The sequence below is a fragment of the Cucumis sativus genome, chromosome 5 (assembly GCF_000004075.3).
Source record: "Cucumis sativus cultivar 9930 chromosome 5, Cucumber_9930_V3, whole genome shotgun sequence".
In the NCBI taxonomy this organism is placed as follows: Eukaryota; Viridiplantae; Streptophyta; class Magnoliopsida; order Cucurbitales; family Cucurbitaceae; genus Cucumis; species Cucumis sativus.
This window is the reverse complement of record NC_026659.2, coordinates 17429333-17446425: the sequence shown is the minus strand read 5'-3', so window position 1 is coordinate 17446425 and position 17093 is coordinate 17429333. Positions and strand designations below refer to the sequence as shown.

At 36.9% G+C, this 17093-nt stretch overlaps 2 protein-coding genes across 6 annotated transcripts; one reads left to right on the top strand and one right to left on the bottom strand.

Annotated features, from left to right (window-relative positions):
* The first annotated feature begins 8 nt into the window (after nucleotides 1–8).
* Nucleotides 9–1696, top strand: LOC101220433. Its single transcript, XM_004140282.3, has 2 exons — nucleotides 9–864; nucleotides 958–1696. Exons 1-2 carry the CDS (start codon nucleotides 213–215, stop codon nucleotides 1587–1589), a joined length of 1284 nt encoding a protein of 427 aa, XP_004140330.1. The 5' UTR covers nucleotides 9–212; the 3' UTR covers nucleotides 1590–1696.
* On the bottom strand, nucleotides 1591–15806 carry LOC101215031 (pentatricopeptide repeat-containing protein At4g08210). Of its 5 annotated transcripts, none has more exons than XM_031885459.1 (3): nucleotides 13075–15806; nucleotides 3211–3297; nucleotides 1591–3051 (listed from the first exon to the last, which is right to left on the bottom strand). In XM_031885459.1, exon 1 carries the CDS (start codon nucleotides 15285–15287, stop codon nucleotides 13221–13223), a length of 2067 nt encoding a protein of 688 aa, XP_031741319.1. In that variant the 5' UTR covers nucleotides 15288–15806; the 3' UTR covers nucleotides 1591–3051; nucleotides 3211–3297; nucleotides 13075–13220. The 5 variants fall into 5 exon arrangements, with proteins under 5 accessions (XP_031741319.1, XP_031741320.1, XP_031741318.1 ...); XM_031885460.1 differs by having other exon boundaries at nucleotides 1591–3046; XM_031885458.1 differs by having other exon boundaries at nucleotides 1591–3297.
* Nucleotides 15807–17093: the final 1287 nt, after the last annotated feature.

Sequence of the window (17093 nt, the reverse complement as noted above, 5' to 3'; positions counted from 1 at the left end):
TTTATGGAGAATTTCTTTATTATATAAAAAAACACATATCCAAAAGTCACACGAGTCCCCATATCCATAGTCCCTAAGCCAAAGGAGGTCCTATCAAGCTTCATCCTCAGCTTCATACTTTATTCCTCCTTTTGAGATCCTGAAAGAAGAAACCAAATACCATTTCATTTACTATTCGACCTTTTACTTTCTTTCAGATCTTCAGTGAAGAAATGACATCCGCCATGGCCAAACCCAAAACTCAGAGAAAGCTCAGCAGACATACCCATGAAAACCAGAAACCAAATCCACACAAGGCAGAGAAGCCGCCGTCTTGGGCAGTTGTGAGAGGCATATTAAGTTGCAAGTACCTGCAGCCTCAGCAACAACAACATCAATTACCACGCAAAGAGAAACAGGAGCAAGCAACAGAAGAAAATGTCAAGAACTGTAAGAAAATGAGGTGTTCAGGTTCACTCTGTAGCAACACCAAGGTAACACACAGGCTTGAAGCAGCTGCATCCCCTGAAGTTCACAAGAAAAGGGCATTAACTTCAATGGGTTCAAGAAACAATGAATCTTCAAGTTCGAATAGATCCACTAAAGCTCTTCTTTTGAATGAACAAACAACTGGTGTTCTATCAGCCACATCTTCATCTTTATCTGCATCATCTTCTTCTTCAAATTCCTCTAATGGGGCATCTTTCAGGGGAATGCCTTTCAGAAGGTTTTACGGCTGTTATGAATGTAAAATGGTGATTGACCCTGTTATTGGGATGACTAGAGACCCTTCTCTTAGAGCGACTATTTGCCCTTGTCCTCAATGTGGTGAGATTTTCATGAAACCTGAAACTTTGGAGCTTCACCAGACTGTTAGACATGCCGGTACTTATCCCAGCTCCTTTTTCCGCAACTTTAATGTATCATTAATTTAAAGCCTATCTAAGCTTATTTTGTTGTTGCCTAATTTTGTTTTAGTATCTGAGCTTGGTCCTGAAGACACAAGCAAGAACATAGTGGAAATCATATTCCAGTCGAGTTGGCTGAAAAAGCAAACCCCAATTTGCAAAATTGAAAGGATTCTCAAAGTCCAGAACACTCCAAAAACCATCTCGAAATTCGAGGAATACAGGGACTCCATAAAAGCCAAAGCCACCAAACTTCCAAAGAAGTACCCACGTTGTATAGCAGACGGTAACGAACTCCTAAGGTTCCACTGCACCACCTTGAACTGTTCATTGGGTTTCAATGGCTCTTCCAACCTCTGCAGTTCAATCCCACAATGCAATGTTTGTAGCATAATAAAAAATGGGTTCAAGATGGCGGCAGAGGCAACCGGTGGGGACGCTGGAAAGGGAATTCTAACTACTGCTACGAGTGGAAAGGCTCATGACAGTGTCGGAGTATCATCAGACGGCGGCAACAACAAAAGAGCTATGCTGGTTTGCCGGGTAATAGCTGGGAGGGTGAAGAAGAGTTCAGAAGGCAGCATGGAAGATTACGACTCATTGGCCGGAGCAGCAGGCATGTATTCCAATTTGGATGAGTTGTATGTGTTCAGTCCCAAGGCAATATTGCCTTGTTTTGTTGTTATTTATGGAGGTTTTTGACTTTTAGCTACCATTAACGGCTTTTTGTTGGGCAAGAGTTTGTTTGGTTGCCTCTGGAAAGATGTTGAATTTTAATGGAATTGTATTGTGTTTCTTGTAAATTGGCATTTGGCGCTGTTTTGGGGGGTGGGTACTGATGGTGTCTTGGAGACGGAGATATCAACCACACAACCCAATGGAGGCATTAATTGCACATCGTGCACATTCAAATTGTACTTATAATGTGGACACATTTGCCTTACTTCTACACTGAGAAGTGAGGGATAATTATTCCCCTATAAATTTAACGACTTCAGGCAATAATTTTAAACAATAATGCATTTTCCTAAGAAATCACTTTTTTAAGGAAGTAGTGTGAATAAATGTTGTGAGGTTTTCTCTAAAGATCAAATAAAAAACAATTAATCTCTTCGGCCCCATATATGAATCACAGAAATAGTTAGACTTTTTTATTTGGAGAAGAAGGAAAATAGCTTTCAACTCCCTAAAGTTCCAAGGCTTTAATTTCACCGTGGGTCACTAATGAAAGGCAATTAAATTTTCTCGGTTGGCATTTATCTGAAATAAGCCATGTGCTTCGCTAGGATTCCTAGATACGCTAATTTATTTGACTACATTGCTCATACCCGCCAAACTTTTGGAAATTTCTAGGAGTTGGATATTGAAGTTTCAAGCTAAGGATAGCCTCGGTTAGAAAAACTTAAATAAAACCCCATTTTCTTTCAGATGAAGGTTAGAAAATCAAGAGTTGTACAAAACCAAGCAAGAGTAAAAGAACCCTTGAAAAGAAGCGGTCAAGTCTATGTAAGTTTAGCGGCTACTTCAGCAATGCATGTCCCTACCTTCATGGCAGTTTTCTTTTCTTCTATTTCCTTTTTGCTGTTATAATTTATTTCTAGTCATTGGTAACAGTAAAAATAAAAATATAAGAAATAAAGGGCAGCAATACCTCACGACTCACGCGAGGCCTGAAAAAGGTGGAGCAGAAGCAGTGTTAACATGGACTAGTGACTGGCTAGTAAGACAGGCAGTGGATTATATGATTGCAAAAGGAAAGCCGTAGGAATGCTTTCTTTTCAGACAGCAATCTGCCACCAACTCTTCTGCCGGAGACATGGCCTCCAAGAGGGATCAGTTGTTGGTGTCATCTTATGAAAGCAAAATATTTCTACAAATGTGCAATAGCATTCAAAATACCAAGTCCAGATCGAAACAGAAGCCCATCTGTGTCATAGTGAAGAGAGCAAAAAACAAAAAACAAAAAAAACATGGGTCTTAGTTATAGTTATACAAAAGGTAGAGAATTAGGAGCTTACGGAGTGCTGTGGGTGCAGGTAGCCCTTCTGTGATCTTGTCGGGGCCCCAGCAATCATGTTGTTCATTTTTGGAAACCCCATTTTGTTCCGCTTGACTAAGTGTGTGGTTAAACTGACTTCGTTTTATTTCTGAAGCTGCTTCTGGACTTACAACCACGAGAAAATACTGGAATTTACTAACGATCTCCCAACAACGGCATAGATATAAAGAAATCCATTTTGATTTAAACCCGTACAGAAGAATGAGATTTAGATTTAGTGTTTAGTTTTCGAAAAAAGTATTTAGTAAATCAGTTCAGACCCACCCGAATGCTCAATCAAATTGCCACGAAAGGGAATGGATGAAGATTGGTGCAACTTCTTGGTTTATCTTTTGTTCTTGTAAATCATGTCTGCGGTCATTAACAGATTCCATTAGTGGACTGCAAGACAAATTACTCAACAGTTGATAACTAAAAAGAAGCTTACAAAGATAAGTTAATTTTGCCATAAAAAGTGGAAAACTTGCCCAACGAATTTAATAGTTAAACCATTTCCACTTTCCAGAGAACTACAGCGTCTGAAATAGGATTTCAAGGGTCAAGGACCATTATAACGTACGGACGTTACCGTCAATCTACACCATTGGACCAAAATGTCATAATTAGTCCTTTAGGCATCTTCACTTTTGTTGATGAAAATTTTATTAGAAAGAAAAAATGTAAATATTATTATTTTATCACCAAAATGTCATAATTAGTCCTTAAGGCATCTTTACTTTTGTCCATGAAAAATATATTTAGAAAGAAAATAAAAATATTATTACTTTCTTATAAAAATGAGATTCACAAGTTATTATGATTAGTAGATGGAAGACTTTGTAAATACTCTTAACTTGAACACGCTTGTGTGTGGACTCTAAGAGCTGCTAATGTTTCAGTGGAAGATAAAGAGATAGATAAATGAAAGTTTGTTGGTATCTTCAGGCAGGCATCTCCATCTGGTCGGAAAGCAGAACTCTCACTATTATCCAAAGACAAAGGCTCCAGATGAGTTGACGAGATCTGTCCACACAAGGTGAATAATAATATAATATTCTTTTAGTAAACATTTATTAAATGTGTTAAAGATATTTATTCCATTAACATTTTTTTTTATTAATTTCTTGTCTCAAGTCTTTTATAAATTTTGCATCATTCCTTGCCCAAGTTTTCTTCTTCTTTCTGCTTTATAACAGTGTATTAAGCCTTCACCTTCGTTCATTTCGGATATCGGAAAATACATCATTCTCCCTCTATTTCTTTCCTTCTTCTCAAGTGTTTTCCAAGCAAAAATTATCCGAATGATGTTGGTATTTTGATCCATACCGCAATAATTTCGATCGAGTTGGTCCCTTTATCCTAGGGGATGGTGTGACAATTATAAGAGCTATTTTCATTTCAAACAAAGTTGTGAAACATTTTAAAGAAAGCATGCTCCACGACTCAGTCACTTTCACAAGCTTTTGTTTCGCAAAATTTTGACCGCATACCGTAGTTGTTCAAACTTCCAAGCGTCTTACTCTTAGGCAATGACGTCTAGGAGTCCCAATCCTACGCAACGAGATCCATGATATGAGTTCTTGGCCGGATACTGACATGAACTGTCGAGGCATCAAATTATTGATTAAATTGTATTTAACAATTTTGATGTAATTTTAGTATGTTTCAGTTTTATCCTTTTTAACAACATTCAAATATAGTTAATTTGGCTTTTTACAAATGTAGCTATTTAAAATTGCCTTTAGGTTGTTTAAAGGAGATTTTGATAATTGATGTTTGGGTTTTTTTCTATCAATAGAAATTCTCTAAGAATATTCAAGTAAGTTTAATTTGATCACCTTACTAATGGAGAGTTTGAACTAGGAGTGAGGAAAACTGCTCTCCTTATCTCTTGGTCTTCGATCAAAGAGTAATCCACTCCTTATCAAATTGCTTTGAAGTTTTAGAATTTGATACCATGGTTCACTAATTGGGTTCCTAATTTTCAAATCCTAGGATTTTCATATCACATACCTTAGGTATGTCAAACTTTCCACTTCTAGGCGTTCAACCTCTACTATCAAGCGTAAGTTCAATGCATCTGGCTAGACAATATTAACTTTTAGAAATACAAGTGTGACCTTTTATTAGTTAAAACAATGAAGTCAAAACACGAGATAAATGAACAAAACATATAACTTTTAGTGCAAAATTGCAATATCAAGAAAATGCACCTTACATAAGTTTGTTTAACTATGCTGTCAAGTATTTTTTTTTTCCATGCAGGTGACATAAAGGATAAATGAAGCGAGGACTGCGCACATTAACTCAACGAGAAGAAGCAGACTAACAACATAACATAACACGAGATGATTCGCTAGATGACAAGAGTGGTAGTTAGGGCTAATGTGACAAGAAACAACTACTTTCTGCTTTGACATTTGCAGACAAGGACAATTCTGCAAAGTAGGCAAAGACGTATGTGCATCATGAGCAGCCTAAAGTATGCCTATAAAAGAAGCCCAACTCCACCATGAAGAAACACGATACAGAGGAGGTCATCCCTTAAGGAGGTAAGGACAATTTGTAGTACTAGTTCTTCCTCCATCCTTTCTCTAATCAGTATCTAAGTGAGAACTTATAGAGAAATTAAAAAGAGAGAAGTTTCTTTCCCATTTCTCTTAACTTGTAAAAGAGCCAAGAAATGCAAGACAATGCATTCTACGACTCGACACATATATTTTCTTTCCATGTTTGTACTTTTTGATGTATTGTAGGAATGTTCTTCATTTTATAGTCGAAAGTGTTATGATATATATATACATATGTCCTTTATTGTAATTTTACATAGTCTCTAGGGTTTAGTTTATTCTCTATATAAATATGTAACATTGCTTTGACTCAAATAATAAGACAGATACTTTTCTGAATTCTAAATTACATGGTATCAGAGCCATTAGGGTTTCGAATGGCCATTAGCTTCCTCCTCCATTAGGTTTGAGTTTGGGTTACCTTCCGGTGACCATTTGTCGACACCGCCCATACCATAAGAAGCACCACCGCCGTCCGCCCAAGTCTGTCTTCGCCGATCGTCGAAAAACACCACGCGTAATCGTCACGCGCCGCCGGAATCATCGTCGCCTTCACCCACGCACCGGCGCGTGAGAGCGCGTGAGAAGTCCGATTTGTCTTCCGTCTTCTGGGCTTGTCTCAAACCATTGTTTCCTGCCAGTCTGTACCATTGGGTCTATCAAATAACATTCGGGTTTGACGAAAACTGAAGGTTACACGATTGGTTTTGTGTCTTTTTCCAATTTTGCAGCTGTTTGGATTGATTTTCTCTTTGTTCGAGTGGACTACAATCAACGTGTGACTTCAATATGGCCGACATAAAAAATTTGGTAGTCTCCAACGTTATTCCCTTGGCCTCTAAGATCACAGAACATAAGTTAAATGGATCCAATTATTATGATTGGCGTCGGACAATTTTATTTTATTTGAGAAGTACTGATATGGATGATCATATGACTGAAGATCCCCCAAAAGATGCAAAGCAGAAGAAGGATTGGCTTCGTGATGATGCTCGTTTATATCTTCAGATCAAGAATTCAATTGAGAGTGAGATAATTGGATTAGTTGATCACTGTGAGTCTGTTAAAGAACTTCTGGAATTTTTGGATTTTCTATATTCAGGTAAAGAGCAAGTGCATAGAATGTTTGAAGTTTGTATGCAATTTTTTCGTGCGGAACAGAAAGATGAGTCTGTCACCAGCTACTTTATGCGGCTTAAGAAGATCATTGCCGAGCTTGGCTTGTTGTTACCTTTTAGTCCTGATGTTAAAGTTCAACAAGTTCAACGAGAGAAGATGGCTGTTATGATTTTCCTGAATGGACTCTTACCTGAATTTGGAATGGCAAAGACACAGATTCTCTCTGACTCCAAGATTCCATCATTAGATGATGCCTTCACTCGAGTCCTTCGCATTGAAAGCTCTCCGACTAGTGTGTCTATTCCTCAACCCAGTAGTGCTCTCTTTAGCAAGAACAATAACCCTCGGGCACCTCAGAGGAATAGTACTGATCATCGAAAACCAGAGTCTGTAGAGATTGTTTGTAACTACTGTCGTAAGCCAGGCCATATGAAACGTGATTGTCGAGAAATTGCTATATAAGAATAGTCAACGATCTCAACATGCTCAGATAGCCTCCACATGTGATATACCAGAGGCGTCAGTTACTATTTCTGCAGATGAGTTTGCTAAGTTTCAGAATTACCAAGAGTCATTACAAGCGTCATCTTCCTCTACTCCGATTGCATCCACTGTTGCCCCAGGTAATATAAAGTGTCTTCTTACATCATCTACCAAATGGGTCATAGACTCTGGTGCCACAGCTCATATGACAGGTAATTCTCACCTATTTTCTAGACCGTTGTCCCCTGCCCCTTTCCATCGGTTACATTGGCCGATGGCTCCACATCTTCTGTTCTTGGCTCTGGCACTATTCACCTTACCCCATCCTTTTCTCTCTCTTCTGTGTTACATTTGCCTAACTTATCCTTTAATTTAATTTCTACTAGTCAACTTACTCATGACCTAAATTGTGTTGTCATGTTCTTTTCTGGTTATTGCTTGTTTCAGGATCGTGTGACGAAGAAGATTATTGGTAGAGGATATGAGTCAGGAGGCCTTTATCTCTTTGATCATCAAGTATCGCAAGCTGTGGCGTGTCCTGTCGTTCCCTCTCCTTTTGAAGTCCATTGTCGTTTAGGTCATCCATCTTTGTTCGTGTTGAAGAAACTTTATCCAGAATTTAGGTCTTTGTCCTCTTTAAATTGTGATTCGTGTCAATTTGCGAAATTTCATCGTCTTAGTTCGAGTCCTCGAGTCGATAAACGAGCAATTGCTCCATTTGAGTTAGTTCATTCTGATATTTGGGGTCCGTGTCCAGTTGTATCTCAAACAGGCTTTCGTTATTTTGTTACTTTTGTTGACGATCATTCTCGTCTAACTTGGTTATATTTAATGAAAAATCGTTCTGAGTTATTATCTCATTTTTGTGCCTTTCATACTGAAATAAAAAAACCAATTTAATGTCTCTATCAAAACTTTGCGTACTGATAATGCGGGTGAATATTTTTCTCATTCTCTTGGCTCTTACTTGTGTGAAAATGGCATTATTCATCAATCTTCCTGTGCTGACACTCCATCTCAAAATGGTGTTGCAGAGCGGAAAAATAGGCATTTACTTGAAACTGCCCGTGCTTTATCGTTTCAAATGCATGTTTCAAAAATCTTTTGGGTTGATGCTGTCTCTACAGCTTGTTTTTTGATTAATAGAATGCCTTCCTCTGTTCTTAATGGTGAGATTCCCTATCGTGTTCTTTTTCCTACCAAGCATTTGTTTCCTATTGCTCCAAAGATATTTGGTTGTGTCTATTTTGTTCGTGACGTTCGTCCTCATCATACTAAGTTAGATCCCAAATCCTTGAAGTGTATCTTCTTGGGTTATTCACGTGTTCAAAAGGGTTATCATTGTTATTGTCCTACCCTTAAAAGGTATCTGGTTTCGCCTGATGTTATTTTTTTTTTAGGATACACCATTTACTTCATCACCATTGAGTTCGTGTCAGGGGGAGGATGACAATCTTTTTATATATGAGGTTACCTCTCCCACACCATCCTTGTCTACTGATGTGCCTCCTTCCCGCCCGTTGATTTCTCAAGTCTACTCCCGACGACCTCCACCACAACCTTCAGACTCATGTCCTCCATCAATGCTTCCTTCATCATGTGATCCAGCGCCAAGTGATGATCTTCCCATTGCTCTTCGCAAAGGTAAACGCAAGTGTACTTACCCCGTTTCTTCCTTTATTTCCTATCACCAGTTATCTCCCTCCACATATGCGTTTATTACGTCTCTTGAGTCCACATCTATTCCTAACTCTGTTCATGAAGCTTTGTCTCATCCTGGCTGGCAAAATGCAATGATTGAGGAGACGACTGCTTTAGATGATAATGGTACTTGGGATTTGGTATCTCGTCTTGCAAGAAAGAAGGCCATTGGTTGTAAAGGGGTGTTCGTTTAAAGGCTCGCCTTTGTTGCCAAAGGTTATGCTCAAATCTATGGTACTGATTATTCAGATACATTCTCTCTGGTTGCCAAGTTAACTTCCATTCGTCTATTTCTTTCCATGGTTGCTACCAATAAATGGTCGTTGCATCAACTTGACATTAAGAATGCTTTTCTTCACGGTGATCTTCAAGAGGAAGTTTATATGGAACAACCACCAGGGTTTGTTGCTCAGGGGGAGAGTGATAAAGTATGTCGCCTTCGAAAATCTCTGTATGGTTTGAAACAGAGTCCTCGTGCGTGGTTTGGTAAGTTTAGTCAAGCCCTTGTATGCTTTGGTATGAAGAAGAGTACATCTGATCATTCAGTTTTCTATCGCCGATCTGAGAAGGGTATAGTTCTACTAGTTGTATATGTTGATGATATTGTTATTACTGGAAATGATGCATTGGGTATTTCGTCTCTCAAAACTTTCCTTCAGGGTCAGTTTTATACAAAAGATTTGGGCCAATTGAAATATTTTTTGGGCATTGAAGTGATGAGAAGCAAGAAAGGTATTTATTTGTCTCAACGAAAATATGTACTTGATTTGTTGTCTGAAACAGGAAAATTAGGCGCCAAACCAAGTGGCACTCCAATGATGCCAAATCAGCAACTTGTTAAAGAAGGAGAATTATGTAAAGATCCTGAGAGATATAGGAGATTAGTTGGGAAGTTGAACTACTTAACAGTGACTCGACCAGACATTGCATATTCTGTAAGTGTTGTAAGTCAATTCATGTCTTCCCCTACAGTGGATCATTGGGCTGCAGTAGAGCAGATTTTGTGTTATCTAAAAGCTGCTCCTGGACGTGGGATCCTATACAAAGATCATGGACATACGAGAGTTGAATGTTTTTCTGATGCTGATTGGGCGGGGTCTCGTGAGGATAGGAGATCGACTTCTGGATATTGTGTTTTTGTAGGTGGAAACTTAGTTTCATGGAAGAGTAAGAAACAAAATGTTGTTTCTCGTTCGAGTGCTGAGTCAGAATATAGAGCTATGGCACAATCTGTGTGTGAAATAGTATGGATTCACCAACTATTATCTGAGATAGGCTTCAGTATTACCGTGCCAGCTAAATTATGGTGTGATAATCAAGCTGCACTTCATATTGCATCTAATCCAGTATTTCATGAACGAACTAAACATATTGAGGTGGATTGTCACTTCATTCGTGAGAAAATCCAAGATGGGTTGGTGTCCACAGGATATGTGAAGACCGGAGAACAATTGGGAGATATTCTAACTAAAGCTTTAAATGGAACAAGGATAAGCTATCTGTGCAACAAGCTGGGCATGATCGACATATTTGCTCCAGCTTGAGGGGAGTGTTATGATATATATATATACATATGTCCTTTATTGTAATTTTACATAGTCTCTAGGGTTTAGTTTATTCTCTATATAAATATGTAACATTGCTTTGACTCAAATAATAAGACAAATACTTTTCTGAATTCTAAATTACAGAAAGGTCTACATTATCAATACAATGCAATTTTATCCACTGTCTCTCTTTCCTTTCTTTACTATTCACCATGTTGATGTGTTTTAAGTAGTTTAAGTTTATGTTATGTACTTAATAAGGATTCTTTAGTTATAAGTTTCATCATGCTTAGTTGAGCTAAACTCAATCGCTTGGCTACGGCTGGTTGTCAACTGCTCTAGAGAGCAAGTAGCAAGAATACAGCTAAACATGCGTAGAAAAGAGTTTGAAAACAATCATCACTTTGGTATTTTGACTTCAATTATTTATGTCCCAAAAAGAGAACAAGTGTGGTGTTTAGACGTCGAAAGGTTGCTCGCCTTAAAATAGAGAGTCAAATATGATGCTTATAAGTAAGGAAGCCTAGATATATATTGTTTGGTTAATCATTACCATTTGTGTCCTGAAAGAAGAACATGGTGTGATGTTTAAGCACCAAGAGGTTGGTCGCCTTTAATATAAGATGGTCAAGTGATCTATATCACATTAAGGGCATGCCACATAACTTAGATAGCTCAAAATACTAAGACTTTCCTTCCTCCCTCTTAATGCAAGTTAGTTCGCATTTCATCATCATCCCATTCCATTTCCCTCTACATGAGAATACGTTGTGTAAATAAGTAGATTATTATAGTTTTATACTTTATACTGTATAGAATTTATACCATCAGGTTGAGAAGTAACCGTTATAACCAAGCTTTAATAGAAATTTCCTGTGTTCGACCCTGACTTACCCAGGAAACCTTTCGTTTACTCTTGGGTGGACAAGCATGAGAAAAACTTGTACTAAATGTTATTCATGCATGAAGCAACACATAGGTAAGTGATGCATCTTCTTTTGCACAATACTAGCCTCGCCCATATTAGTCACATTAGTATAACCCAACATAATATATATTTATGATTGAGTTTTGTGTAGACGAAAGAATTGAAGCTGCAAAACAAATCTCAAACAGCCATCTAGTACTTGCACCAACAACTTTACGTCAGTTAAATATTCCTACTCCATCCTGGCCATAGTCATTCATTACCAATTCCAACATAATTATACATATTGGAGGACGCCATTAAAGACTCGACAGGAAACTTTAGCTTGCCACTGTGTAACAAGTTAACGTATTAACGTATTATGACTACAAGTCTAGTAGAAGTTGAAAATAAATTATAAAATTTTGTCTAGATTCTAGAAAACCTTTTTTTATATATAATTAAAAAAATTTAAACATGTCTATCTTCCCGTTTCTTGAATTAACAATTCTCTCCAAGGCAATAAAAAATAACAGTAGACACATGTCCATTTACCTGTGGGACTGAGGTCCCTAGGGCCTCGTCCCGAATAGGGTGGGGTATCCCTAATTGAACCGCAAGGGAGCGAGGAGAACTTTCGCCCCATTCACTAATTACATTCTTCATTTTAACTTTATTTAATTAGACTTTCCTAAATAGTTTTAATTAGTTTATTTTAAAATGCTTCAATAATTAGTTTTTTCTAATGTTCATCCTATTTAATGTATATAACTTTTTTATTTCAATACTTTATTATCTATATGGTAATATTTAGGTTAGAGGAGTTAAACTTGTAATATTTAAATTTTATCAATTTTGAGAATAAAAATATAACTTTAAAAATGAATAAATTTTAAAACTATTTAACGGAAGTTTTTTTCTTGTGAGAAATTTGATCCTCGCAAATTCTCCGTGGAGAAACTTGGTCAATTCTTGAGGACGGGGATTAAAATAGGGAGCGGGAATGGGACGAGAAAGCCTTTCCCGTCCTGCAGACATTTCTAACTAGACTCAATAGGTCCTTGAACGAAAAGACAATTAAAAGGAGATGCTTAATAAAACACAACAATGCCTAAACATCTTTGCCCCTTTTATTCTGTACAATGAATGACATGAAATGACAAGAAAAAGGACCCAATAACACTTTGAACTATAATGGGAAAAACAGGGAATGTTTCCAGTACTGAGGTAGTAATTAGTATGAAAAGATATTTTTTTTATTTTTCTTGTACGAATAGAATCATTTAAGAATAGTATGGAGTCTTATGAAATAAAATACTACATCTATGATAACATATCAAATATTGAAGGGAAGGAGTATGCACTATAATGATACTAGAAGTTTTCCTAAAACCAGTCCACACACTTGATCATTCAAGTTTAACAACAGATCAAACATTGGAACCGTAAAAAAATTCATGGAGAAAGACATAATATACAATTTTTAGAAAAAAGAAAAAAATCAAGAGAGGGCAGAGGTAAAATATTATTTTATTTATTTATTTATCTTGAAACAAAGTTCAAACTGCAAGTTTATATCACGAAGACAATCACTACGTGGGTCACCTTAAATCCTACGTCAGAATTGTCACCTTAAATTCACGAAGACTACATTACCCGGAATTGTCACCTTAAATCCTACGTCCAAAAAGACCATCACTTTTGTGGGTCACTTACCTTCGGAAAATAGAAGCAAATAAGTAATTGACAAGAAACTTACAGTATAAACCTACGTCAGGTTGAGTGCAGAGTTAGAAATGAAAAGATAAGGTCATTGCCGTACCTTGAACTTATGGGATCTCTTTGAACTTTGATTCCAAGAGCAATTTCTCTCCGTTTCATGGGCAGACTTGTTGACAAAATCAATATCATGAGATGACCCTCATTTCACTGAGGTGTAATCCTATTAATCAAAACAAGATTTTTTTTTCAACTTGAAACCTCAATCCAGCTCAACCCGGCTTTTTTTATACCAAACTTTTTTGAAGCTTCCCTCGCTTTGCTCAGGGTATGCCACATCCCCAATGATGCATAAGCATTTGAAAGTGTCACGTATGTTGAAGGGTCATTTGGTGTGGCTTCAAGAAGGCCATCAGCAACGCGGTTAATAAGCTTGGTATCATTGCGAGTTCCACATGCCCCAAGCAAAGTGCGCCATGTGGTCTGATTTGGCTCAAATGGCATATTTGCTATCAATTTTTCAGCTTCTTCAGGAAGCCCCACGGAAGCAAGAAGATCAACCATGCAACAATAATGCTCTAAATGAGGTTCTAGTCCATATACAGATTTCATAGAATTAAATATGCTTCGTGCCTCTTCAACCAAACCAGCATATCGACATGCAGAAAGAACCCCTAGAAAGGTGATTTCGTTTGGAGTTATCCCTGATCGAATCATCTCATGAAAAAACCTGACCGCTTCGGCCGCCTTTCCATTTTGTCCACATCCAACAATGATACCAGTCCAACTAACTATGTCTTTTTCTTGTTCACAACAAAACAACGTTAATGCATCCTCAATTTCACCACATTTTGAATACATATCAAGAAGGGATGTGATTGTGAACCCCTCCATTTCATACCCACTTTTGACACACAACGCATGGACCTGCTTTCCACTTCTAAGGGATGCTAAATTGGAGCAGACTTTCAAAATGGTTGAAATAACAAAATGATCTATTTCATTAACCAACTCGAGCATACCTTTGAACATTGAGAAAGCTAACCAGTTCAATCCAATTTGAGCACATCCCATGATCAAACCCGACCAAGCTATGATATCTTTCCTCGGAAGCCTATGGAATATTGCTAATGCATCGTCGATGTTCGCTAGTTTTGCATAAAGATCCACAAGAATGCTTCCAACAACATAATCCAACTCATAACCACAGGTGACAATCAAACCATGTAGTTGAAGGCCAACCCTCCGACTTAATAAGTTGATGCAGACCTTTAAAGCACCACCAAAGGTGTAAGAGTCCAGTAACGCACCCGAGCAATGGATTTCTGAAAGCAAATTCAAGGCGGCTTGGTCACAATTGTTGATAACATATCCTGAGAGCATCGAGTTCCACAATGCCAGGTTATCAGAAATGGAAGCGTTGAAAGAAGAGTGTTGGTCAAATAACTTGACTGCTTCGATCAGGTCATTGCAATTAGAATACATATCAATCAGGGCAGACAGAGTGAAACAACTAGATTCATAACCCAACTTGGTGACATAGCTATGAACTTGTTTCCCGATGAATAATAGCCCATGCAGCGCACTGATCTTTAAGGCACATGGAAATGTGAAATCATCAAGCTTGATACACCTTTTGTGCATCATGGACACAAATTCCAATGCGCGTTGACTCCCATTGTCTGCAAAACCAGCGATCATACTGTTCCAAGATACAACATTTGGGTGCGGCATACAATGGAAAAGTTTTTCAGCCTCCACCATCAAACCAGCCTTACTATAGCCAGAAACAATAATGTTCCAAGTAGTTGTGGTGGCCCGTGAAATATTATGAAAAACTTCCACGGCATCATTCAAGCTTCCACATTTCACAAACATATCCATGAGAGAATTCATCAAAATAGTATCCGCCTGCAATTTATCTTCATATATTCTTTCTTGAATTAATTTACCCAAACCCAAATCACCCACAAACCCGCATGCCTTCAGAACCGCGGAGTACATGTACCCATTGGGTGTCTCTGATTTCGGCATATCATTATACAGTCGGATTGCCTCATAAGGTCTTCCACCATCAGTAAATGCAGAAACCATGGTCGTCCAAGTAACAATATTCCTGTCAGTCATTTCATCAAACACCTTCTCTGCATCTCGTACATTAAAAAACTCGGCATACATGGAAATCAAATTGTTGGCAAGAAACACATCGTTCAAGCCCCCAAATTTTCTCAAATAAGCATGAATGGCATTACCTCGTTTGAAAGCTCTAACTGTTGCGCAGTGGCGCAAGTCCTTAGCTATGATGTTGACATACATGAGTAAGAAAAACGAAGGAATCAAACCATTCTTCTTCTGCAGTTGTGTTCGAACATCTTAATGGGAGAATGAAAGTGGGAATCTAGGAAATTTGTATACGGAGATATTTTTTAATGTAGCTCCTACTTTGTTATTGTGGTGTGCCCTTGATGCCCATGTATCAAAGTTTGATACCTTAATGTATCAAAGTTTGTTGGATGCAGTGCACAAGAAAATATTTTGAGGGTGTTCGAAGTTCTAACATAACATGGACAAGAAACAGAAGTTAATCTGAAATTGGCAGGAAGATGAAACTGAATTTGTTAACGGTAGAGTCAGGTTTGAAATGGCTTCTCAAAGTTGCCTCTGCTCGACTTCAGCTTCAACTTTAAGCTCTCGTTCAAAATTCCAAGTCTTCTGGAATTGAAAAAAGCTCAATTCACAATTGAACTATTTTTTTCAAATGCATTGTTCAATTATAAAATTTGTGTGCGGTTCCACATATCCATCTCGATAGAAATGTGGGATTTTATGGAACTTTTTTTTTAAAAAATAATCTGAACTTTAACACTTAAATAAAAAATAGCATTAAAACTATTTAAAGAAAAGGTATATTTTATTTTTCTTCTAATTTTTAATTAAATAGGTTATTAAAAATATATTAAATAAATCAAATAATAATAATAATAATTAATAGAAGTTATAGCTTACTCCAAACAAAGAAAATAATAATAACAAGGGAAATTAAAAAAAAAGAAGACAAAAATAGCAAAATAAATTAAAATATTTATATGGTATAGCAAAATTTTGAATTCTATTATTGATAGTCTTCCATCACTATAATACTCAACGACTATTAGTGATAGAATTTACTATAGTTTGTACGTATTTTGTAAAATTTACTGTTTTTAAAAATTCCACTATAAAAAAGAGTAGATTTTACAAAATATTTACAACAAATAGCAAATTCTATCACGAAAATTGAGATATTTAATATATATATAAATAAGGAGCATTTTTAAAAATAGTAAAAAATATTAAAATATTTACCAGCTATAGCAAAATTTTGGATTATATTACTGATAGTCTTTTAAATTTTTTTCTATAAATAATAAGAAAAAAAAAAGAATATGTGGAAACCATGAATAATATATATAAATAAATAAAAGAGTGGGACCAACTTAACGGGACAAAATCATCGATATCTAGCTCAATCTTATTTTCACGACCCAACTTTAGAATCAACTCCTTCACACAAAACACTTTTCAATAGGATGACTAATGATTCGATGATACTTATAGTATTTCGGATCATCAACTTTTTTCGCTTGTTTCGGTCATTTGCATTATGGCAGTGGAATAATTTGCTTTTCTAGTAGTTGCCTAACATGTCTGCAACATCAGAGTCATGAAATAGATAAACTTTTTCCTACATTTCTCTAAGAGTTGAGCGTCACTTTTCGTTGTCATCATGTTTTCTTTCAATTTTTGTTTCTTTCCTTTAAGAGAAAGATTTCAAATGAGAGATTTCAAAGGAGTTGCATGAACAACCATAGACTCATTTATGACACTATTTGCTATTTTTTAGCATCATCAATTTGATTCTTATCACTTTTCATTTTTGGAATCAAAAAATCTCTTGCTTCTTTGTTGACAATACTTAGTTCCATATCATGGACACAAGTCGTCAACTCTTCAAACGTGTGTGTGGTTTTATCCCCTACAAAATATAGAGAAGTTTCCAATGCATGTCTTGGATGCACATCTCAACTGTAGACATTTCTGTGAGCTTGTCTTTGCAATTCAGGCTTAGAGCTCTCCATCGGT

Coding starts and splice junctions, on each gene's coding strand:
- LOC101215031 (XM_031885458.1), bottom strand. CDS start 15,287: ATGTATGTCAACATCATAGCTAAGGACTTGCGCCACTGCGCAACAGTT.
- LOC101220433 (XM_004140282.3), top strand. CDS start 213: ATGACATCCGCCATGGCCAAACCCAAAACTCAGAGAAAGCTCAGCAGA. Junction 865..957: donor CCAGACTGTTAGACATGCCG/GTACTTATCCCA, acceptor ATTTTGTTTTAG/TATCTGAGCTTGGTCCTGAA.